General features: G+C 41.8%; 1 protein-coding gene across 1 annotated transcript; it reads left to right on the plus strand.

Moving 5' to 3' along the window:
• Positions 1-3,390: 3,390 nt before the first annotated feature.
• LOC117746291 (catenin delta-2-like) lies at positions 3,391-22,685 on the plus strand. The gene is given in 13 exon segments (XM_034555339.1): positions 3,391-3,409; positions 3,588-3,686; positions 5,515-5,701; positions 7,874-7,991; positions 9,152-9,334; positions 12,812-12,907; positions 12,909-12,986; positions 13,964-14,121; positions 15,927-16,011; positions 16,117-16,243; positions 17,900-18,028; positions 19,202-19,278; positions 21,310-22,685. Coding segments are annotated over 13 exon segments (1,545 nt in total). The 3' UTR covers positions 21,499-22,685.
• The last annotated feature ends 1,614 nt before the right edge of the window (positions 22,686-24,299 follow it).

Genomic DNA, 24,299 nt, shown 5'->3' on the forward strand with positions numbered 1-24,299 from the left:
ACCAGATCTATACGTTCCCCACGGATTTCAACCTGGATTTCTAATATAACTGACCGTCACGAGGTTTCCAGAAACTCTGTGACTTCAGTACCAGATCTATACGTTCCCCACGGATTTCAACCTGGATTTCTAATATAACTGACCGTCACGAGGTTTCCAGAAACTCAGTGACTTCAGTACCAGATCTATACGTTCCCCACGGATTTCAACCTGGATTTCTAATATTAACTGACCGTCACGAGGTTTCCAGAAACTCAGTGACTTCAGTACCAGATCTATACGTTCCCCACGGATTTCAACCTGGATTTCTAATATAACTGACCGTCACGAGGTTTCCAGAAACTCAGTGACGTCAGTAACCAGATCTATACGTTCCCCACGGATTTCAACCTGGATTTCTAATATAACTGACCGTCACGAGGTTTCCAGAAACTCAGTGACTTCAGTACCAGATTCTATACGTTCCCCACGGATTTCTCAACCTGGATTTCTAATATAACTGACCGCACGAGGTTTCCAGAAACTCAGTGACTTCAGTACAGATCTATACGTTCCCCACGGATTTCCAACCTGGATTTCTAATATAACTGACCGTCACGAGGTTTTCCAGAAAACTCTGTGACTTCAGTACCAGATCTATACGTTCCCCACGGATTTCAAACCTGGGATTTCTAATATAACTGACCGTCACGAGGTTTCCAGAAACTCAGTGACTTCAGTACCAGATCTATACGTTCCCACGGATTTCAACCTGGATTTCTAATATAACTGACCGTCACGAGGTTTCCAGAAACTCAGTGACTTCAGTACCAGATCTATACGTTCCCACGGATTTCAACCTGGATTTCTAATATAACTGACCGTCACGAGGTTTCCAGAAACTCAGTGACTTCAGTACCAGATCTATACGTTCCCACGGATTTCAACCTGGATTTCTAATATAAACTGACCGTCACGAGGTTTCCAGAAACTCTGTGACTTCAGTACCAGATCTATACGTTCCCCACGGATTTCAACCTTGATTTCTAATATAACTGACCGTCACGAGGTTTCCAGAAACTCAGTGGACTTCAGTACCAGATCTATACGTTCACGATCGATTTCAACCTGGATTTCTAATATAACTGACCGTCACAAGGTTTCCAGAAACTCTGTGACTTCAGTACCAGATCTATACGTTCCCCACGAGATTTCAACCTGGATTTTCTAATATAACTGACCGTCACGAGGTTTTCCAGACACTCAGTGACTTCAGTACCAGATCTATACGTTCCCGACAGATTTTAATCTGGATTTCTGTCTCCAGCTGCGTGCAGAGAACGTTCTGCCAGAGAACGTTCTGCCTGTGTGGTTATGACACTGCAATGGCCAACTTAAGACCGTAGAGGTGGGAATGAACAGACAAATGGCTGAGGGGGTGGATTATCGGAGACTCCTCAGAATTGATGTTGATTGGGAAGCGAGTTTGCCTTGACACAGGCCTGGATTTGTCCTCCATGGGGCGCTCGGGTTTTTGGAAATAGGGGGCAAATGGGTGCGCTTGCTTCCCAACTCCAACCTCAGTGTTCTCAGGGCACAGGTCAGCTCCTTGTTTTCTTCTCTCAAGTGCTGGTATTCTTCCCTGGTAGGCCACGAGCTTGTCCCTGTGCTCCCTTCAACTGTTTGCTCAGGAGTCTTTTTGTCCCACTGACACTCCTGGAACTTCTCTATGGCATCATCCGGTCGCCGTGCCAAACCTGAGCCTCAAACTCTGCGATCTGGTCGTTCCTTTTCTTCAGAAGTGAATCTTGATTTTTCTGAAAGAATTGCAGATTGGCCCTCTTAAAGTTCATAGCTGGGCGTAAGATGAGTCTGGTTCGCAGCACTTTTGAGGGTCTGATGTTTATCTCAGCCTTTAGTCTCATGTTCTCCAGCTGGAGAAACCTCACTTCATCTCCAGAGTCCTGAATTGACTTTTGTAACGAGACCGTTACGGCGTCCTGAAGGTTGAGCCGCATTTGCTGGTTGTCTACCATTACTTTGCATTTCAGCACCTCTTTCTCCAACTTTCCCTTCTCAGCAATGACCTCATTCAGTTTAATGTTCGCCAGCAACAAGTCCTCTGATTTGTTCAAGTCCTCATACATTTTCTTTGTTTCTGCTAGCTGCAACATTTGACTATTCAGCTTTTTTTTCATAGACTTTGAATTCCGGTCAGCCTTGGCCAGCATCTCGTTCTTGGCATCAGTCTGGCGATTGAGGATTTCAACTTCCTCCTGCAGTTTCGTAGTTGTTGTGGTGTTTTGTTTGAGTTCCTCCTGAACCTCGGACAGGTTTCGGAGGAGGAGCTTTTTCTCAGTCTTGAAGCCCTCAGTCTCAATCATTAATTGTCGTTGTTTGCTCTCTGACACACACAACGCATTCTTGAGATGCTGGATCGTCTCATCCTTGTTCAAAATGTGCTTGTTGAGCTCTCTATCCTTAGTTTGGAGTTTGATTTTGAGATTTGCTAAGCTGTTCAGTTCCTCCTCCATCTTAACAATGAGATGACGCTGCTTCTCTGCCTCTGTTTTCTGATTTTCTGAGAGGCTCAACAGGTTTACCTCTCTTTCAATCATTTTGGCCTCCACGTCTTTCTGATCCTCATATAAAGTTGAATACTTTGCAAGTTTGACTTTCAACTCCTTATGCGCGTTTTTATATTTTTGTATTTTGGACCTGTAAGCCACCTCTTGTTGTTTTAGAGTATCTATGTTAGTGATTTGAATCTCACATGTAGCTTTTAAATCCTCATTTTGGATTTCCATGATAGGCACTTTGCAATTTGTGTTTTGTACATATTGCATTGACGTCCATATCTTTCAATTCTTTTAACAAATCTGTATGTTTTTTCTCCATACATTTAAATGTATCCTCTTTGTACTCCCATTTTCATTTCTGCAGCAGATTTATATCCTTCACATTGTTGGATCTGATAGTTCAATTGAACCATTTTTGCATTTAATTTTTCATTCTCTGATTTTGTTTTGGCTTAACTTTTTTAAGTCTGCATTCATTTTCTTCATGAGCAATCTTTCCTCAATCAATGTTTGTTTAGACTCCGCTAATTGCTTATACACAGTCTTATATTTCAGCTCTAATTCCTTGAGAGCACGCTGTTCTTTTTCCTCCTTAAGTTCAATTTTGACTTTGTGCAATTCATTTCTTAAGTGCACTAATTGACGGTCCTGGAGAGCTGTCTTTTTTCGTTCTTTTTCAAGCTCAACCTGGTAGTTGTTTGGAACCCGCTGGTTTAACTGTCTCTTGAGAGACCTGTTCTCCTCCATCAACCATTGCTCCTGTGTTTTTTCCCTATTCAGTTTAGAATTATCCAAACTTAAAATGTGACCATTTGAGGCTGCGTTGGAACTCATGATAGTTCTACAGTTAGGTCTGTTTAAAAAGAAATTAGAAATATATTGTTCTAAGATATACTTGTAATAAATGCAATGAATGGACTTTCTCTATGTGTCAAAATTCTGTGAAGAAAAAAATACAAACAACTGTGTACTGTTGCTCTATCTATAGACTATGATGATGATGACGTAGTTCAGATCGTGACCTCATAGAGCCACAGCGCAATCAAAGGCACTCAGGGCCACGCCCTGGAATTGTTTGTGGACCAGACTGGGCCTCCGCCACTGCGAAGTACGCCTCCATAATTCGAGGTAAACTTTATAATTATGTCAGTGTTTTAGGAACTTCAGTTTCTTATTGTATGCTAATATTACCGCCAACGCGCATATAAGTCTAACAGCCGTGTGCGTCATCGTAGCTAACGTTAACGGTTAGCTGAAGTTCTGGTTTGTAATGTTACATTCCACACTTTGTGTAACCGCTAATGGTGAAAAATATGCTACCGTGTTTTAAAAAGGGTCCTGCGGATGGACGTTACGTTATCTCGTGAGTGGTATCGACGGCGAGATGCATCCGTGTAATGAACGCTAGCTCGCTAACTATTAGCAATGTGGTATCATGTTTGGCACAAGTCATTCAACACAACTACGGGAAGCCCAAAGCGACATTAAACGCCTCTATTTTCACACTCGATTTAGGTTTCAAACGGCGTATTTTCCTAATAAACCGGGCTATGAAATACAGAAGGAGGCCTCATCACCATACGGTAATCATTACTATACGGTAATGAGCCCCTCTTTCTGTATTTCATAGCCCGGTAAGCCCAACGTTTTCTGTCCCCTTTTGGTTCAAAAGTATAGCCAGATCAAAGCAGTGCAAGTGTCTGCCATTTCTTTGTGAATTGCACAGTATTCAGGGAATTAAATAGTTACTATAACGCTAATACCCTCTATACGTACATTGTCTTTTAAAATGAGCTCTTTTTATCATCGTGGTGTAAATACAACTATTGGGTTTTGTCGTACAGGAGGTGGACACTGATCATTTTACAGAATATGATCGCCTTACCTTGTCTTTTTAAAATAACCTATATTAATCTTTATGATTGTGAAGATGTAAGTGTACACTCTCATTAAGGAGTTGTATGATAGTCTGGTGATTACATCATTGACTGTGATGATCTCGAGGCCCAAAGACCGATCTTACAATTATAACTTTTGCTCCAGAAATGTTATTGTTAATAAGCTATTCCTATTAATCGTAATAGCTTAATTATTCATCAAGGTGAAGCTGTGTAGTGTAATTGTAGGTACACTTTATTTTGCAATAATACAATATCTGTTTATGGAAATCTCACAGATTAATAGTTCTCAATCATCGCAATGAATGAACGCAGTTATATAGCCTGAATGCCCACCTCTTGCACTGAAAGAACCCAATAGTTTTATTTAGACTACAATGATTAAAAAACAGGTACAAGTTAATGAAGGCTGGCAAGGGGATTATATTATCAGGCATTATAGCTGATTATTTATTATTTAATTCTTTGAATACTGTGTAATTCACAACGTACAGACACTTGCACTTCCTGAGAAAATGTAAACACAACTGAATTGTAACAAAATAACTCAACTCAGAATTCTATGAACAGGCTATTCTGAAACACATACTCTTGTCATCCTAACTTGTATTATGCACCACACATCATCTGCAAAACAGATCCGTTTCTAGTGGTTTGAAAGCGGATGAAGTCCAGAGCCCAGAGAAGTGAGGGGGGCGTGCAGCACCTCTCTGACCACGTCGCCTGGAAACATGCCCCAGGCTCAGCAGCAGGCACTTGATAGGCCGGCCAAAGTCAATCAGTTTGTCTTTAAGGGGGATAGAGCTGTGGTCAGCTGATGAACCAAAGGACGCAGCAGCTGTTTTGAAGCAGCTTTTTAAGAGACACTTACACCACACACCTGTGGCTTTATGGGCCCTCAGGGTGTGGGGCCCTGGTGGTTTGCTCAGTTGAGAATCCCATCCCATTTGTTCAACGATACGTTTTTCTGGAGTGGTCTGTCTCTCCTCCGTTGTTGTTTTTTCGTCCCTTTTCCTCCGGGTTGGTTTTCACGTCCCGTCTCCCTGCCTCCTCCTCAGGTGTTTTGTGGAACTTGTCGTCATGCGACGCCCTGAAGATGCCCATCATCCAGGATGCCCTCGCCGTGCTGACCAACGCTGTGATCATCCCCCACTCGGGCTGGGACACGTCCCCGCATACACAGGAGGACCGCAAGCTGCACCTCCACTCCTCCCAGGTCCTCCGCAACGCCACAGGCTGCCTCCGGTCAGTATCTGTTTCTTATCCAACATCAGTGATATTTATTGTCGCAAATATAATATAATATATATATTCTATATAATATAGAAATGACATACTCGCTCACTTTGCGAGATCACGGTCTGCCAATACCAACCACATTCAAGCAGAGAAAGGAGTCCCCCTATTGTCGGTTATTTTTAGGTCATAGTCTGTCATTTTTACCCAGAGAGCTGACGGACTTCAGCAGCATTTCGGATGACTCGCCACGAGGCTTCAGAGTTGCTGTAGCTTTTGTGTTTTTACACTCGAGACGTGATGCTAGTCATACAGGGAAGTCTGGAAGTAGTAGGACTGTGACACATTCTTGTTTGTTGTTTTTTGGCTCCGTGCTCCACCACGCCGGATATTTAAAAAAGATAACAGTGCCGATAACACCCGAGTGCCTCAGATGTTATTGGCTGTGCGTGACATGTTTTTAAAACAATTCAGAATACGGGGTGTAAAAAAGTCCTGTTACTTCAAATCGTTCTGGATTGTTGTTTTTTTTCTGGCCACTTGGGGGCAGTGCAACGATCTGTAAACACTAACACTGACATGCTGCCAACTTATCGTCAACGCTGGGGTTCACACTGAGCGCAGGATTGCCAATGGGGTGGGGGGAAATCAAAGAATCAGATCATATATGTGTTTATATTATCAGAGTAGCTTTTGTGATTATATATTATCAACTATATTATCTTAATTTTCACTACATATAGTCATGTAGCTCCTATATGTAGTCACACGTACAGTGCAGTATAACTAGTCACTTATTTACCTATAAATATGCATTAAGGCACATTGTTCATTATGAATATGCCTATTCGTCTATTTGTGCTTGTTGTGATAATATCTTGGCATTCTTGCTAGTGAATATGAATATAAAATACAGGAGTGAGAATTAGGAATAATGAAGGCACGTCTGATAGACCACCCTCACAGACTAATACATCCTCACACCATTATTAAACATCAGATGTGTGACTGGGCCTTACCGAAAAGGCCCCGTCTGCGCCGATTGTCTCGTGTGAAGGAATATGGGGCACCTATTTCTCAGGCCGTGGTCGGTATGTTACAATGTTCATTCATTGTCATTGGACAACAGAGTTGCGCAACAAAATGCAGTTTGTAGTTACACACACCTGCAATTAAAAACTACGCTATTTGTGGAGTCTGGAGGACCATTTTAAGGGTCTCTCTCCATCAAACACATCTTGCAGACAGAATAATGACGACTTTGCCCTGAAACATTCCCGAGTACACATCAGCTGTGTACGTGTATTTGTTTTTTATTGCATCATCTTATTATTTCTGCAGACATATATTTGAAACAGGAGAACAAATAGTTCCCGTACCATGCGTGGCCCATTAATCTCAACTGCAATGTGTCTACTCACCTGCTCTCTGTGAAGATCCAGTAAACATATCAAGTGCTTAGTCGAGCTTCTAATGCTGTGTGTGTTGTATAAGAAATAAAATACCCAGAAATTAATCTAACCAAAACACAAACTGCATTTATGTTGATGTTTTATCTGTTTCTGTCTTTTGCCATGTCCACAAAAAGCTGAAAACCACACACACACACGCACACACACACACACACACGGCTTAATGCGGCTACCTATTTCCACATTCGGACAAACGTGGAGCAACATTAATTTGCAGTCACGATTCTCACTGTGAAAATACGCAATAAAAGCATCAAAGAAGCCCACACTAAAACACTAAGACATATTTATCATCACTGTTCTGTTGTTTATGAAGGCTTACGGACGTACTCACTCCATTTAAGAAGTATTCAGGCATTAACACAGGTTGCATAAGTAAATGCCCCCCCCGGGTCTTGACAACCACATTGGTTTGAGACTAAAATGGTGACGTTTGTTATTAAAGGAAAACAAATGCGGCTAATGGCGTTTTGGAAGCTCGGTGCCATTTCTCACTGACATCGAGGGCGCGGGCATCTCCTAGCCGTCCTTAATAGTCTGACATTTAAAGGGCATTGCATTACGTATCCACTATCACATATCCGTATGCTTCAACACACACACACACACACTTTACAGACGTGCGTATGATATTCTGAAGCTGTGCTCCATGTTCAGTTCTCAGCTGGACTGTTCATTGATTTTGTGTGTGTGTGTGTGTGTGTGTCAGGAATGTGAGTTCTGCAGGCGAGGAGGCCCGGCGGAGGATGAGAGAGTGCGAGGGCCTGACAGACGCTCTGCTCTACGTCATCCAGACCGCTCTGGGGAGCAGTGAGATCGACAGCAAGGTGCCTCTCTTGCACACATTCTCTCATGGCCTCGAGCTCACGCACACACAAAGACATCTGAATACAAATATACTTGCACGGGAATAAAAAAGAAAAAGATCTCAATGACTGAAAAGTTGTGTGGATGTGGGTCTGCATGCTTTTATGTTTTTATCATAATTATTTATTTAGTTTTTATCACCGTCCAAATATTTTTAAAACTGTGTTTCATGATGATAACTGTGTCGAATATTTTTTATTGACATGCATATGCACGAGTTGTGTGCAAATGTGTTTTATTTTTGTCTGTGCAGACTATTTGCATACGCTGTATATGCACATTAATCTGTATTAAATGTTTGTCTGTGGTTTCTATGTTAATGTGCGAGGTTGGCAGGCCACAAACTACACACTGTGAAATATGAATATGCATCTGCTGATAAATACACATCACTAAGACTTCAGTCTTAATCAGTAATTATCATCAGTATTTATCAAAAGTATAAAAGCCCAAGCTGGCAGATTCTTCTTTACAGTAATATTACCCGACACAGATGGACACGGAAATGTAGACAGACGCATGTGTGTCTGCGTGTCCATATAGCGTATATTATACAGACATCACTGCACAGTATGTTCATAAATGTGTGTGTGTGTGTGTGTGAAAGAAGGACCCACCTAAAACAGTCACGGTCAGTTTAAGTGTGCACTATTTAGCTGTTGCCGTCGACAACAGTGCATTGCTTTGCACCTGTCTCGTTACTTCTGCCTGTCTCTCCAAACTTAGGGCGCACGAACTGCCACCGCTTTAGGTACTACGCCGAATAGAGATAACAGCCCCACTTCAAAACTCCTGAACATCCCATTAATGTATTTAAAGGATCTTGCTAGTGTGTCGCACGGAGGCTCCTCACGCGGAAATGTGAAGTTTTTAATTCATAGGAAAACCCTCACAAGATCAAAGTCTGCGACAACAATGGGATTAGTCTGTGTGCGTAATGTAGACACAGACGCATGTGTGTCTGCGTGTCCATATAGCAGCGTATATTATACAGACAACACTGCACAGTATGTTCATAAATGTGTGTGTGTGTGCATGTCTACTCTCCAGTATGATTTTCAGTGTTTGATTGTTATCTGTCCTCCTTCATGTCTGTCTCTTTCTTTCTCTCTGCCACCAGACTGTAGAGAATTGCGTGTGCATCCTGAGGAACTTGTCGTACCGTCTGGCCGCAGAGACGTCTCACAGCCAGCAGGGGGGGTCGGAGGAGCTGGACGGTCTGTTGTGTGACACCAGCGGCAAGGACGCAGAGAGCTCCGGATGCTGGGGCAAGAAGAAGAAGAAAAAGAAGGGGCACGACCAGGTGGGGAAGCCGAAAGTTGGATGTATTTTTTTAAAGATCTTCCCTTTTGTCCTGGTTCTTTACGTCCTCGATTCGGTCAAATCATTTTTGCTGGTGCTTCATGTGAGATCAAAATGGTCGGGCAGAGTTCATCACAGAGCACTGCACATCTGTGCAGTTAATAGTATGGTGGATAATGATAACAATGTGGTGGATTCATCGCTGCTCTCGGATGAATATCCAGACAGGCTGATGTTTGCTCATAGCTAAAACGGAGGCTCCTGTTGCTCCACCTAGCATCTGTCCTGTCTGTGTAATTACTATACCGTTTGTATATCCCTGCGTTGCCTTGGATTCTTAAAGAAGACCGTCTCGTGCTTCCACAAGCATGCCGCAGGTCCGTGCATATACTGAACGAGTCGTGGAAGAGCTTTGTCAACTATTGTGATTTAGTTTAGACTCATTTACTTTAGTTTTCTTCAAAAATTCAAGATAACACAGGGTGAGTAATTGATATGCAAATGTAATTTGAGGTTGAAGTAAATATTAAGGAAGGCCATAAGTATTTGTACTGAAAAACATTGTACATAAAAAATAAAAAAAAACGGAGGATTTGCGAAAGACAGACTTGAAGGCTGAAAAAGCGTCAGGAACATCAGTTTAGTTCATATAAAATAACCGGTCCCAGTTCTCGGGATACAACTTCACCAAACTTAAACTTTATTACAATCATCATGTACACTCATGGATAATTGGCATAAAGACGGTTGTTCTGTTTTAAACTTGTATTCTCTCTCCTGACCAGCAGGGGTGACTCCTCTGGTTGTATTGAAGTCTATATACAATTACTCTACTTCTCTTTTGATTTATTCCCTCAGTAAACATTGTAAACATGAGTTTATGGTCTCAATCTCTAGTTTCGAGTAGTCTTCAATACAGCATTTTGTCTGTCGTACATTATGGTCCATTCAGAGTAAAAAATAGACCATAAAGCAGAGTAGGCTTTAGGGCGGGGCTACCCTCTCTGTGTCACTTCTGGTTGCAGAAAACCAAGATATAGATGGCAAGAATACCAAACTCGACTACATCTACTTCCTTTATACAGTCTGAGTAGTACGAATAGAATTGTAGAGCATTTAATGTGTATTTTCTAAGACACTATGCCTACCATTATATGTTTACATTTGTATTGCTTTGTTCAATATATCATTTTGTACTTCAGCAACATTTGCTCAGTTCACACCATCTCTCGTCTCAAATGAGTATTTATGAATTTGATATTCATGATGTTTTAGCCGGAATTGTTGTTTTGTCACCTCGACCTGTGATTTCACCCACCTGGATTATTGAGGGCCACGTCACCCGAATACGGTGATTTACAGCTACGTGCAGAAGCTAGATGATGTGATTGGTCCGTCTTCTTAATTGAATGTTTTTGTTGTTCTACACAGCAGGATCACACGATTATGGCTCTACCTACATATTGACCCTCTACTGTATGCACTCACTACCTTTGCTCAGAATCAAAAGAAAACAGAGGCACTTTTAGTATTTCGCTCTGGATTTCCTGGGTGTGTCCATCTGCTGCCAACAGGAAGAGGTCCGTCCTCCGGTTAGTTAAAATAAAGCGAGTGCCCTATTAGTTGTAGAATTGGCAGACACCAAGCGGCTGCCGTGGAGTAGGCTCGAACCTCTTGTGATGGTAAGAAGCAATCAGCATCACATTCTGGTTGAGTGGAAGACGTCTTTTACAACTTCTAGTGAAGCTGTGAAATTGAAAACCCGACACATCCGGTGGATTTGTTCATTAGCCCTGCATGCTTTTTATTTATTTTTATTGATCTCCCCCTTTTTTTTTACTTCTGGAAAAGGAAGAGAAAGGAGGTTTAAGAAAAAATGATGTTAGTGATGAGCCAGGCCTTTTAACTTATTTTTGCCAAGCGAACCCTCAAAGAATTTGTTGTGTATCCAGGCAGATCCAGTGAGATAAGGGATCTCAAAACTATCCCTGGGATCAGATTGTAAAGGGAGAAATCATAACCTCTCCAAAATTATAATACCCCCCCCCCCACTTATCGTCCCTCTAGCTGTCTGTCTCCACTCCAGTGCAGCTGTAAGCGATTACCATGAAGTAGCGATTGGGGAGCTTGTTGGAGAGGGCAAAACTCTATCAACGGTGGGGTAATTAGAAGAGAGAATGAGGAGACAGGAGAGGAGGGAAGGATATATCAGTAGAGAGGAGATATAAAGGGAGAGGGAGAGTCAAGAAGGAAAGATGGAGGGGGGAGACAACAATTTATTTCTTATTTTTTTCAATGCAGTCTGTTGGCAGCGTTACAAAGCCTCATCAGATGTTGTGGGACATTACGTCATTGCAGATGGAAGGAGGACGATACTATTTTCTATACAAAATCACATTCAGATAAAGCATACAAGGACTCTTTAGTCGAGTTTTCAGAAGTTCTCAATAGACCTCAGACCGTCTTTACAATAAATGTGTCCTGGATCACAAGTAGACAGCTCTACACACAAGTTTAAGCGACCACTCAGACCCATTATTGTGATATGATGACTTGCCGAGGTGGGCGACTGTGGCTCAGTGGTAGAGCAGGATCGTCCTTCAATCAGAGGAGGATTGGTGGTTTGAACCCTGGCTTCGCTAGTCCATGTTGTGTCCTTGGGCAAGACACTTAACCCCAAACGATGTGTGAATGTTAGATAGTCCTGATGGGCAGGTGGCACCTTGCATGGTAGCCCCTCCCATCAGTGTATTAATGGATGAATCATGACAAGTAGTGTTAAAGTGCTTTGAGTGGTCGGAAGACTAGAAAAGCGTTGTACAAGTACAGGTCCATTTAACTGTACTTTATGTATAATAAGTTATGATAGATGAGGCTGCTTATGTGTATGTTTTCACTCTTAACTCATTCTTTAGACATTCTTAGTCACTTTTGATACAATGGTTGCTTTTTTTTTTTTATCCGACTGAAATGACAACTGGCGCAAGCAGATTTGATCAGCTCTCTGAATTTGCACAAAAAAAATGCATAGGCATATAACAACAAGTCAACCATGTAGTACAGGGCAGCATCTAATGATTACTTATTGATTCCAAATACCTCTCTTCATCATGCACCTACTCATCAACACATGTCAGTCAAATGCCACCACTGCTAATCTGTGTGAATTATATTGCAATGTCACTTCCAAATCTTATCAAGACCCAGAGCTTTCACTACAAATACAGTATGTGTGTGTTTTCCAAAATGCATCAGCAACACAATGTCAGATTTCAATTACAGAGCAGAGAGAAAAAACAAATGCACAAACAGATGAATGCCAGCGTATTTATACACAGTTAATGAATAGTAAATCCTCTCTCTCTCCTTCCCCTGTTCTTGCCCGAGGGGACCAGGCTGGCACCCTACCACTGTCAACCTCGCCTCACGCAGAATTCAAAACGCTTTTCTATTCTAAATGACGTCTCATCTTCCGCAGTGGGACGGCGTCGGCCCATTTCCAGAATTGGCGGAACCCCCGAAGGGCATCCAGATGTTGTGGCACCCCACCATCGTCAAGCCCTACCTCACACTGCCTGTCGGAGTGCTCCAACCCAGACACCCTGGAGGGAGCAGCTGGGGCTCTGCAGAACCTAGCTGCTGGCAGCTGGAAGGTAAGGATTATGCCTATATCACTGTTATACCAAAGGGCATCTGCTGTGTATTGAATGTGTTAGTGGGTGCCAAAGTGTTCTGAAAGAAAGAATTCTCAGCACACGGCAAAATAACAACCCCAGAGGTCCCCCATATTCAAAAGAAATCAGATTGTCTAGAAGTCTATGATAAAATGACTCTACTTCTCACTTGATTTATTCCCTTAGTAAATTGTAAACATGAGTTTATGGTCTCAATCTCTAGTTTTGAGTCTTCTTTAATACATCACGATGTTCATTTAGTAAATGATGGTCCATTGAGAGCCAAATAGACCATAAAGCAGGGTATGCTTTCGGGTGTGGCTACCTTCAACTCGTGAAAAGCAAATTGTAGCATTTTGGTCGCCTAAAAATGTCTTATCCAGTGTTCGGTTGTACTTAGCTCCACCCTCTTGCGTCACTTCTGGTGGCGACAGACAAAATGCTGAACTCAAGGCTTCAAAACTGTAGTCTATAAACCAATGGGACGCCACAATTACTACGTCCATTTCTAACATACAGTACACGTGTTGGATAACACTTTTATGCAATGGCATCCAAAAGACTCTAATAATACATTTTAATAATAATAATGATCTTTTTTAAGATGATGCTATAAGTAAGTAGTGTTATTTTCTAACCTCATTGATTGTTAGCTGTCTGTCAGTTAACTTGACAGACAGCTCTTTGGTTTGTGCAGACAGACAGCATATGAACTGCATCAAGCTCTTGACCTCTCTTGAACTCTGCACTTGACAAGTGCCATTTCTTGTGAACTAGAAATGTCAGAGTACAAAGTGTTTGACAAAAAACATATCACACTCTGCATTTCCAGAGCTTTTGGTAACATCACATGGCCTACCTCAGCTTCCGCAGTATCAGAAGGTTACACGATAACAATGAAAGTATAAGTTATACGCAACAGTTAACGAACCCTCCTTCCCCCCTGTCCTGCCCAGTGGTCGGTGTATATCCGGGCCGCAGTGCGTAAGGAGAAGGGCCTTCCCATCCTGGTGGAGTTGCTGAGGATAGACAACGACCGAGTGGTTTGTGCCGTGGCCACCGCGCTGAGAAACATGGCTCTGGACATCAGGAACAAGGAGCTCATTGGTAAGGTGTTCATTCACAGACCTCACACAAAGGTGACACACTAAGTCAGGACAAAAAGTGACACGTGAACTCGGATCCCAATAATGGGTTAATGCATAAATCTCAAAGCAACTGTGTTCCAGAGTTTGACTTTAATTGGAGATAATGGCACTGAAAACAAGTGCAGCTATCTTGACCCACTGGCAGAATGCCTCAATTGTTTGAATAATGTTAAATAAAAGTTTGGCAGAGTCTGTTTACCCGCAGTATATTTTTGTCATTTTACTTTATATGACTGTTTGACAGAAGAGACAGGAAGAAGGAAACATGGGGTGGCAGCAAGAGAGGGGACATGCCACAATCAAAGGCTCTGTGTGCTGCCAATGCCTGAATTGTATTGAAACTGTATTGTCCCTTATCTATATACATGTCTCGATGTTGGAAATATCTTCTCTATCCAATATCTATCTTAACTTTAAAGACTGATTATGTTTGCCCAGAAGAATCAGTGCCATGGAACCTACATAATGCCAGAAATGAAGATACTAAACTCTCACCTCTAGGTATTTTTAAGTGAGGACATGCTGTATCTACCATCAAAAGGTGTTCTTTCAGCTTTCCTGTCCATATTAACCAATTATTTAACATTAAACAAAACAACAACAAAAATATTTACAAATAATGTTATTTTGATTATTTAAGGGCTATAATGTGTAGGGATTAAATGTTTCTCTGTTTTTCTAGATGTAATTTAAAGGTAGCGTAACACAATTGCATTAAATCCACTGGAGTGAAAAGCTACTGATATCTACTTAGCTAGTTAGCTTTAGCAGCAGTTTAGCTATGGTGTTTTCTCCATCATGGTTGGATTCAGCTACTGCTTCATTCATTTATGGTAAATAATTACCTTATGTACCAGTACACTTTTAATTTATAGACAGCTACAACGGCTATCAATAAGTAGAATTAGTTTTAGTTTTAGCTCAGGCTATTCCTAGCCATCTCAATGCTAGCTTTTACTCAACATAGACCAGCTCTCGCTGTCTCGTTGTTGTTGGCTCTGTTTAAACTTTTCAACATTTCTTTCACAGAAATTCAAAATTTCTATGGCACACTGTTAATATATTAAAACGGATGTCAAAAGAGTCCTTCAGGTCTCAACAGAATTTTGACCAAATATGTCTTTAGCATTTGTAGGGCAGTTACATTTGGTTCTTAGTTTTATCCAATTAATTTCAGTTATTACTCAAATAATATCTCATTAGAGTCGCTTTTGGAGTATTGAAGGTCTAAATCCAAAGATAAGCATGTCATTTCTTATTTTGCTTATTCTTTTAATATATTCTTGTTCTTCAAAGAATGTTTTAAAGATCCCTGCTTTGCATCACTGCAAGTGCATGATACGCAATCTCAGAATCCCCAACAATAAAAAATGTTCCATAATGACTCACAGAAATAAAGTTTAATTTGCTTAGCGTTGATAAGGCCACATGAGCCAATTAAACTTACAGCCATTATTCAGCTGAGTCAAACCCAGAGGACCCAGAATGAAATATTGGCCAATCAATCAATCATTACTCAATTTGGCCTCAGTACAATTGGAGTGCCATATTTGAGGAGATAAAAAGAGGCATTTTCATTTTGCATCTATGGTTGTCCCTCTTCTTTGGAGACAGCAGTGAGACGGTGCTTTACTGGTGTAGTGTCTCGCCTTAATGTCTGTCTCCTCATTCTTCTGCATTGTGATGTCTTCATAGCTCCCATGAGCACAAAGCAGGACAGTCAAGCTTTATACTTGTTTTGTCTTTTTTTCCCTCTCTGCTGAATTCCCAGACATAGTCCCAAAGTCGTGAAAGCAGCATCTCAAGTCCTGAACAGCATGTGGCAATACAGAGACCTCCGCAGCCTCTACAAAAAGGTAAAGTCTGAATGCGCTCCAGACCGTTTGCATGGCGTGCAGGTGCATTATTTCTTACATCGTCTCATCTCTCCTCTCCTCTGGTCCTTCTCTTGTCTTCTCCAGGACGGCTACTCCCAATACCATTTCGTCGGCTCCTCCTCCACGATAGAGAGGGACAGACAGCGCCCTTATTCTTCCTCTCGCACTCCGTCCATCTCTCCCGTACGGACCTCACCCAACAATCGATCAGGTGAGTCCACACACCCAACTGTCCTATCTTCCTGTTTGTCCTCTATCCATCGTTCCACCCGTGCAGTCAAAACCAAATAAAACAGCTCGAACTAGTAGCTGTGTTAACCTTCACACTGAGACGGCCACCGGCAAATTACTGTGCTGTCAAGTAAAGTCCTTGCAGGGTCCCTCCCTTGCGGTAGTACCAAATTAGGGTTTCACTATTATTGGACTCATGACAACATCCTTTGAAAAAAACTGTGATCAGTGTTTTTCCCATGACACGGGTGCCACTTGTGTAAATATTGCTTGTGATGTCACTCAGGACATTTCAGGGCTGTTACGGAAAGAGCTACAAGCAGACCGTTGTTACGTTCTCTCAAAGGCTGCCATTAGATTGGATTCTCATTTTGGTGAAGTTGTATCCCGAAATCCTCCAAAAAACGACTGTCGTAAGTGCGTGGGAAGCTAAACACATAGATATAAATGAATTGCATTGTTTGTTATTAAGATAATAAATCATACACATGCAACTTGGTAAATCTTCAAAATTACCATAATCTACAAGTCAAGTGTAAATCTTTTTAATGCAGCATCGCCAGTGATTATATTTTTAGTATATAATGTATATAGTATAAAAACATAAAACTGAATTGAATAGATTGGTCCCAGTGTCACAGATACTCATTCCTGCTCTTTCAGTCAGTATCAGCTCGATATCTGATCCCTAATAACAATAGAGGAAGTTATATGTTGTGTCAATATAGAGGATATAGTCAGTTCTGCACTCAATACCAGACAAGTTGCTCTGTTTCCATCATATCTCATGATACTTTTAATTTAGTTTCTCAGTTCAATGTCGTGCAAGCAAACGGTCCATCAAGTCATTTTGTGATTTCCTTCTGTGGCAATCCTTCACACACTAAAGACATATTTGGATAACTGGCTGTGGAGAGGTGCCGATATCACGATAGACCTGTGATATTATTATCACTCATATTATTATTATTATTATTATTACTCATACTGATGAGCGTATGGGTCAATGCTAAAAGTGTGAAACAGAAGCGAGACAAAGCCACAGATGCAGCCACACAAAGAGGCTGGCAGGCCAGCAGCCTCCATGTGAAGGGCCGTTGATGATTTGAATATGAGAGGAAACGCTACTGAACCATATGGCACTAAATCAATAGCCAGGTTTCCTCCAACACGGCTAACCAGATCTAACTCATTATCAATATTACAATTAAAATACCTTTTGGCTGAGTAATGCCAAGACAGAGATTAAAGGGCCAGTGGGAGTTTGAGATGGTGGCCTGCAGCGAGACAGAAAGAGGAAAGAGGAAATCAGATGCGGGGGCGATGACTCAATATATACATCTTTGAAATCACACCCTGGTCAAAAAGCCAGATTTGTGAAGAATACCCACAAGCAGCACCCGTTTTCGACTCATTTCAGGGTGACAGTGAGAGTGCTGTGTCTCTGTTGAGGTCAAATACAAAGCCTGTAATCCTTAGAAATGTGCACATCCATCTGCCATGAAGGGACTCTCCGTGTGATGTGAGCGGCTGTCCCTCCTGTTGTAGTCTCCACCCCTCCGATTCCTAAGGAGTATTGATGATGTGTTTCTGATGGAGTGAAGGTCTAAGACGTCCTCCGTTTGTTTGTGTGCAGCGAGCGCCCCTGCTTCCCCCAGGGAGATGGTGGCGCTGAAGGAGAGGAAGGCAGACTACGAGTCGACTGGCAATGCCAGTTACCATGGCAACAAGGGCGAACACATATCCCAGAAAGACGCCATGATGGGTAGGAGTTCCACACTGCACGTCTGACACATTCTCCCATAAAGCTAATGTGTTTTCCAGCTCGGTGTGTAGCTTTGGAATACGTATCAACCACATGTTGATATAGGTCTTACAGTTTTAAAGGAACAGTTCAACATTTTGGAGAAGGCGTCTTTTTGTTTACATGTAGAGTGTTGGATGAGAACCAGAATCCAGGAAATCACATTGTACGATTTTTAATGAATTAATTAGTAAATTCCTCGGTAAAATAAGTATTTGGTCAACTACAAACAAGCAAGATTTCTGGCTCTCACAGACCTGTAACTTCTTCTTCAAGAGGCTCCTCTGTCCTCCACTTGTTACCTGTATTAATGGCACCTGTTTGAACTCGTTATCAGTATAAAGGACACCTATCCACAACCTCAAACAGTCACACTCCAAACTCCACTATGGCCAAGACCAAAGAGCTGTCAAAGGACACCAGAAACAAAATTGTAGACCTGCACCAGGCTGGGAAGACTGAATCTACAATAGGTAAGCAGCTTGGTGTGAAGAAATCAACTGTGGGAGCAATTATTAGAAAATGGAAGACATACAAGATTACAGGCCTCTCTCATCTTTTTGAGTAGGAGAACTTGCTCAATTGGTGGTTGACTAAATACTTTTTTGCCCCACTGTATATGTATATTGGTATTTTTTAGGGGGTGGATTTCATTTTATCGTGGACACAGGCGAGACTTACTATTCGCCCGTTTCCCGTCTTTGTGCTAAGCTAAGCTATTTACCATCCCACAGTGGCGTCATAATCAGCGTACAGACATGAGACAGGTATCAATCTTCTCCTCTCATTGTCAGCAAGAAAGCAAGGCAGCATGTTTCCCAAATTGTCAATCTATTCTATTCAAGATAAGTTTTGTGGGAACATACATGAACCTACATCAAGTACTGTGAACAGTCTGCTATAAGGTTTCATTATTTCATTTCTGCAGACATTTTTTCACTCCGACAGCAGGGACACACTGAGCTCCAAGCTTTCCTTAATCATCCTCGCTCACCGTCATTTTGATTCCTTTTGCATCACGTCCAGCTGATAACGCTGACAGCCGACCCACCATCCTCTGCCTTCAGTCAAACCTGAATAAATGGTTTCAGAGCCGGCGTTCAGCTCATGTCCTCATCCTCTCTGTCTCTGCAGGTCAAATCTCCAGTGGGTCTTCCACGCTGCACAGAGGAGCATACGTGTCGCCCACTGATGACCTGAAGTACAACCAGGTACGACGAGTCACTTCTCAGTGTTTACAAAGTGGGACCTGTGTTGTAGCCTTTTTAAATGTGATCACAAAGCGCTGCTGGTGCACATATCTCAAAGTATTCACTGCTACTGCTAGCTGTCATTTAAATAAGCTTCAAATGCCTCTACGTGGGAGAAGGAACTGCTGTATAGAATCCCCATATTAAGTTACAGAAGGAGAGAAAATATTGCAGCAAAACTACTCCTCTTTTTATATGGGAATTTACACCAAAGTGGATACAACTATTAGAACGGTTCATTCATTATAGGAATACAGGAATTAATTGCTGCCACGGTGTTAGCATTCAAATCTTCAATGTTGCCAGTAAAAGCCTTTCAGATTACCCAGAGATGATGGTTGTTTCTCTAAATATATGACAATGTACAAGAATCAATTTGTGTGTAGACACTAGTTTGCTAGCTAGCTAAAAACGCTTTTTAACAAACAAAATCATTACTGCTAATTGACCTTTGCTGCAGGTGGGAGACAGATGGCTTTTGATGAAGAATGTATCATTATTTCACCTACATATTCAAGTTACCAACATGTGCCGAGTTTGTTTTCATCATTCCATGGCGCTAATAAATAGTACTTGTTAGATCCTTTATTGACAGATACATAGTGAAGAAAGTTCCCCACAATTCCCCTGAGCCTAAGCTGACCTGTTGAAACCGTAGCTGTTTGGTATTCCATCCCAGAAGTCTGAGAAAACCAGAAAATATTCATATCTGATGAACTTTATTTGACAAAGTTTCATATGAAACATGCATTTACATACATTGCAGGCGTCAAAAATAATACTTTTTCTTGCACTAGAGTGCTTCTATGCTCTTAAACCATGCTGCCTGTTAAGGGTCTTGGACACACACACGTGATTTCTAACTAAACTTGTTGCGTCGACTTTGGTTGGTTTTTGGTCTCTTTCTCTGAGTGTGCCGATTGTAGTGTGTCTTATGTACTGCAAGTAGATGTGCTATGCCCAGTGAGAAAAGAGCTAACGTGCTTTTGATTAGCCTTGAAAGCTAACGGTCACGTATGAAGGAAATATAGCGCTTGGGTCAAGTTTCGAGACTCAAATGTAGCATACCAGTTACGTTCAGTTAAGGAAGGTCCAAAGGGCTGAGTTTTGGGCCTGTGCTGAACTGTAGTCTGGGTTAGCATTTGAACTGCGGTCTCTAGTCACTGGAATGTCATGAGTCATGCTAGCTAGCATGCGAGCTGGCGAATGTGCTTTTCGATATAAAAAAAGATCTGGCCATTTTAATATTTTGGAGTGCATTGTCTCTAAATGTTTAAATCTTCTGAAAGCTTGGTCAGTTTAGAATACTTTTGCATGGCCTCAAGTCACGTACGCCAGTACGTTATGTTAGCAAGACTCAAAGTCAATAAAATTGTGTACGGTTATAAAACAGTACATATAATTGGTACTGTATGCTTAACAACAAGACAGGCTAGCTATCAGGCATGTTACTGATATTAATATGTTCACAAAATCTTGATTAGCGTAAACCTAGCATAAAGCTAATATTACACTTGCAAGATTAGTTAATGACGTTGCCAAATAGTGAATTGAACTTGATGGTATGTGCAACAGGACTAGCTAGCTATCCAGCCATGTCACTGTCCCCAAATTATAATTGCATTTTTTGCAAACAAACGAGGTACCGGCAGTAACTTCCAACTCGCCAGATACAAACGCTTGGTTTGTTTACCCTTGAGCGTTAGTGTTGGCGTGTTGGCGTGTCAGTGACAGCGAGGCGGTGTCCGCTTATTACATAGTGCTTTTTCAAAATAGTTTCAAATGTTTTTTTGGTTTACATGGATGGGTTTAGCAAAACATTGTGTTTGTTTTTTTAAATAAGTATGAATCTTAAGAAGGTGAAATGTATCCTTAGTGCGTCTGTATCGAATACCGGGGCCCACTGACCAGGCGTTGGTATTTGACAAGTTGGGTTTGCACCTTGCTGTCATAATCGTACGTCTCTCTTAATCTTTGCTTTTCTTTTCACAGATCTCATCTCAAGGCCTGCCTTCAGAGCCCTACCCTCCTTTCCAAAACCCTCCCCCGCCTGAAAGCGTCAACTACGAGGACCAGGCCTTCTACGAGAACCAGGTTCACGCGGGAGTGCGCGCCCCGCATGGTGACCTCAACATGCACCTTCAGGGCCTCAAGTCCACCGGCAACTATGTAGACTTCTAAGGGAGACAAGGGTGGAGGATCAGCAGCACAAGGAGAGGATGGATGGTGAAGTGGGTAGTTTAAGAAGAGGTGTAGAGAAGATGAGAGGACAGGTCCCCCATCCTACTCTGTAGTTCCTGAGTAGCATCATAGATAGCAGGACGATGGTGGGAAAGGATGGAGAGCAGGAGAAAATATAAGATATTAAAACTCCTCTCAGACATCTGAGGGAGAGGGGACAAAGGAGGAACAGAAGCGAACGGAGGAGTGGCCATGCATGTGCATGCACACCACCACCAAAACTGACGGACACGTTTTCTCTCTGTGTTTAGTTTGTGATCAACTACTGCGAGAAAGTTCAGCAGAACAGAAAGACCTCCTGCGCCCGAAGGCCTCCGGATACAGAACGTAAGAGGGACGGACACAACGAAAAAGAACGTGGAGGGGAACGATGGAAGTGTGTATGGAGGTGAAGAAGGACAATGAAAAGAGAACAATTAATCGCTGGACTCAAAGAGTGGAAAAGCTTTTTTGGGGGTTTGCGAAATGGAACGTGTAAGAGCACCCGGGAGAAAACCTGTAAATATGTGGTATAGCAACATGGCTTTTAGTAATGTGAAGCACAAGAAGCAGAGCTGTAGGACATGTAGGACGTCTGTCACACAAATCTTTGTTTCTCTCTGTGGCTCCAGTGTGATGTATCGTCCTCTGGGTGAAGAGCGCCTCTGGACTGGTCATTTGTAACTTATTGTAATTATTGTAAACTTGTCATTTATTTTCTTTTTCTTTTGTTGTGTTTCTACTTTTTTTATTCTCGATTCTGGTTGTATAGTATTTGATGTACACTGTACATTTAACGAGATGCATTGTGTACTGTACATTGCACTACTTTCTGTGTCATGTCGGGCCTCTTTTGCCATTGGTTCAACCTCACGTCCTCACTAACTATCCCCCACCGTAAACACACACACACACGATTCCTGCACTTTTTCAGAACTCATGTTAAAAGGTCCCGACTTCGTATATCGATAACAAACGATTGATCATCGGCCACGTGACGGAGAACAACCACAACTTAGATTCTTGAATTTCATGGATTCTTGCATGGAAAAAAACATTTCTGATTAATTGGTTTCATTATGCTACATAGCAGAACAATTTCACCCATGAATGCATGATCATTTGTTGTCAGTAAATCTGAAACTAAATGGGGATTAATTCTTTTTTGTTGATATTTTCTTTCTATGTGAGGAAGGCTACATTGTAATACAGACCCTGGTTCTCCCCTGCGCACTGCTGTCTAGAAGTCCTAGAGGTCATCTTCTGACGCTTGGAAAAATAACACAACTACACAGAAAAATTGCAGTTTTGTCGTCACGACTAAGAGCCAATGAGCTCTTCGATTCGGCGACAGCCAGGAGTTTCCCATCATGCCCTGGGCTTTGCGGTCGGTGATGGGGACCAACCGCAGTGTTGGCTCTCAGCAAACCGCCTCAGTCTGAAAGGAGCCTGGGCCTCCACCTTAAGTGCCACCTGCCCCCCTGCCCAGATAAGAGCAAGCAAGCAAATCACACAGTACTGAACAGACCACTGCGGCACGATCTGGAAAGTTACTGCTGCTGACATGTGAATCTCTCTGGGCACCCATCCATAACAATCAGCACACCAGATATTATAGACCCTCATGAACTGCAGATGGATTTCACCTCAATGAGCTGCTGAACAGCTGCTCTAGCACAACATCCCCCAGGGAGGATCCCACGGCAGCCTTCATTCACCACGATACGCAAATGAAACGTCAAAGACTTGAAACTTGCTCTACATCCAACCTTTCACAGTAAACACTGTGTTGCCTATTCTTTTTTCAGTCGGTTATTGTTGCGTGGTGTATTAAAGTCGTTGAGGCAAATGTGTGATGGCGAAACCAGTAGGCTTGAGACCAAAAACATATATATTTGGTAAAATTTGAAAAGAGAATCAAATAAGCTATTTCTTCATACTGCATTTGACTGCAAACTATTTATTGACACTTGATGAATACTAAATATTATGGTAGTATGGCTGTTGGAACGCAAAACATTCATTGGACCTTATGAAACCAGAAGTGACACGAGAGGGAGGAGCTAAGTAGTAAGACGTTTTAGTCACAATTATGTAACAATAACTTTCATGAACCAAAACACTGTGAAAGGGTTAAATTCTCAGACAAAAATGCTAAATTTTATTTTATTTGACAAAATGAACATCATGCTGTATTGAAGAACACTTGAAACTAGCGATTGAGAACATAAACTCATGTTTACAATGTTTACTGAGGGAGTCAATGAAGTGAGAGGTAGAGTCTTTTTTACAACCAGAGGAGTCGCCCCCTGCTGGTCAGTAGAAAGTTTGAGGCACTTCACTTCAGACCCAGAGGTTGACGCCTGATATTACTCTCAACATTGCATTATTCCCTCAAGTAACTAAGGTTACAGTTTAACTCTGAAAGTCTCATCCCTGTGCATACAACCACAAGTCTAAGATTAGTTGTTATGACAGACACATGTATATTTATAAAAGTAAATAAACAATCAAAAAAGCATTACCATGCACTTGTAAATGAGAGAATTGTGCATCAAGAAATATTAACAAATCCGAAATATTGTGACACTGGGCTCAAGTATTACAGCCCGCTCTCGTTTAAGCAGTGGTTTGAACACAAAAGTCATTTCAAAGTAATTTATAACATCATACAGGAATTGGACACAAAGTGTATGAAAATGACCCTTTTCATTGAATGCTAATGAGATAATATCTTCACGGTTAGAGTATTGACCTCTAAC

This window comes from Cyclopterus lumpus, chromosome 17 (genome assembly GCF_009769545.1).
Source record: "Cyclopterus lumpus isolate fCycLum1 chromosome 17, fCycLum1.pri, whole genome shotgun sequence".
NCBI lineage: Eukaryota > Metazoa > Chordata > Actinopteri > Perciformes > Cyclopteridae > Cyclopterus > Cyclopterus lumpus.